Source organism: Culex quinquefasciatus, chromosome 3, assembly GCF_015732765.1.
Source record: "Culex quinquefasciatus strain JHB chromosome 3, VPISU_Cqui_1.0_pri_paternal, whole genome shotgun sequence".
Taxonomy (NCBI): Eukaryota; Metazoa; Arthropoda; class Insecta; order Diptera; family Culicidae; genus Culex; species Culex quinquefasciatus.
In genome coordinates this window covers 25,986,799-25,988,793 of record NC_051863.1, presented here as the reverse complement: position 1 = coordinate 25,988,793, position 1,995 = coordinate 25,986,799, and the positions used below count along the sequence as shown (strand labels likewise).

The following is a 1,995-nucleotide window of genomic DNA, read 5'->3' as shown; positions in this document are numbered from 1 at the left end:
TTTTGAAGATCGTGATGTTTTATCTTTTCAGCGCATTCATGCATGCTGTTGATAAGGGAAACATCATTTGATCGTTGAAGCGTGTGACCAGTTGTGCTGATGGGATATTACGGTCCTGTTCAGCAACGGAGAAGGACAACCATGGGTGGTCTCTCATGCTCATGCTCATGCTCATGCTCATGCTCATTTTAGTATTTTAGTATTTTAGTATTTTAGTATTTTAGTATTTTAGTATATTGTTTTTTTTTGCGTGCTTTTTTATTTTTGCTTATCTGTTTAAAATATGATTGTGATAATTCAGATAAAATATTGTAACAGTCTTACCATGTTGCGAGTTTGTATTATTCATAGTAGGTAGATTTTTTGTCAATAATTAAGTTTATCATAGAAATCAAACCAGTCAACACTTGCTCTCAACAAGTCATATTTTTTCTGAAGTTTAGAAACTCCTTCTCCTATTTGTAAAAGTAAGATTTGCATTTTACTAAATTTTCTTTGAATTGCAGATATTTTCCTAGACTCAGCATGAACTTCAATCAATTGCCCAACTGTTCTTTCTAGATTGTTCAGCTTTTCTTCGGACTTATCGATCAGTTCCGGCATTTTAAGTGAAATTGTGTGAACGCTCTCGTTGTCCTTGCACTGTACTAAGCTTTGACTATAGTTCTTCACCATATTTGTTTTTAGGTTAAATTGAAGCGACTCCAATCGACCACAATTCCAGGGATTGTCGTCGTAGTCGATGCTACTCAACGCTGGAAATGATCTGCTCAACTGCAAGGTGTTTATAGATTGAAGCTGGTTGTGCTCCAAGCTTAAGTAGGATAGATTATGAGCTTGCCAATGTTTAGTGTTGAACTCAGTTAGCAGGTTATGCTCGAGAAGCAAGTGTTCAATTGGAAGGCTTTGCATTTGCGCTGACTCTATCGTTTTAATCTTGTTGGAACTCAAGTTGAGAATATTTAAATTGCGTAAATTTTTGAACCAGTGCATTTTCAAAACTTCCAACTTGTTCCCGTTCACACCCAGCGATTCCAACTTGCCCAGCCTGGTCACAAACGAAAGATCCGTCAGTTGGTTATTCTCAGCACTCAAGAACTGAATCTCAAACAGGCTACCCGATTCAAAAATGTCAATTTTTTCCACTCTATTCCCGTCTAAAATCAACACCCGGAGCATTTCCCGTATCACAAACAGTCGCACGTAGCAGTTAAGGATCACCAGCGTGTGGGTTTCCGGCCGAAGCAGCTGGGCCATCTTGGTGTCGAACTCCGGTATCCAGCCGTCGGTCATGCGCAGGTTGGTCGCCGGAAGCAGCAACCCTTGCCCGGTGACATCATCGGTCAGGGTGGCGTACTTCAGCTCGCAGATGTTCAGCCATCCCGTGCTGCACTGGAGTTCCCAAAGGACTTCGTTGGGGTTGATGAAGCCGACGGAGAGTGTCAACCTGGGTGGCGAAATTTTACTTGATTTGCATGGTCTGCTGAAGGTTTCTTACTTACAGATCTCTCAACTGCATTGCTCTGGTGTTATCAGCGAAGTGACGACGTTGTTCATTAGAAAGTGTTGGTTTCTCTCGCTGATTAACAGACTCACATGCATTGCATTAGATTGATGATAGATGAACCGGCAGATTATAAACAAAATTACTTGAGAAGTCAAGTCTGATTGTCTGTGGTGAACCGTCTTTAGATGTGATTAGATTGAGTGCTGGATTATGTGAAAATAAATTTCAAATAGGTTCATGACAAGTCGAATGTCAATCGTTTTAAAAAAAAGAGGTAAAAATTCAAAATATTAGAATTTTAGTATTTTAGTACTTTAGTACTTCAGTATTTTAGTATTTTAGTATTTTAGTATTTTAGTATTTTAGTGTTCCAGTATTTCAGTATTTCAGTATTTTAGTATTTTAGTATTTTAGTATTTCAGTATTTTAGTATTTTAGTATTTTAGTATTTTAGTATTTTAGTATTTTAGTATTTTAGTATTTTAGTA

At 37.8% G+C, this 1,995-nt stretch overlaps 1 protein-coding gene across 1 annotated transcript; it reads right to left on the bottom strand.

Moving 5' to 3' along the window:
• Positions 1 to 336: 336 nt before the first annotated feature.
• LOC119769817 (SLIT and NTRK-like protein 6) lies at positions 337 to 1,702 on the bottom strand. Its single transcript, XM_038263501.1, has 2 exons — positions 1,503 to 1,702; positions 337 to 1,447 (listed from the first exon to the last, which is right to left on the bottom strand). Exons 1-2 carry the CDS (start codon positions 1,517 to 1,519, stop codon positions 367 to 369), a joined length of 1,098 nt encoding a protein of 365 aa, XP_038119429.1. The 5' UTR covers positions 1,520 to 1,702; the 3' UTR covers positions 337 to 366.
• Positions 1,703 to 1,995: the final 293 nt, after the last annotated feature.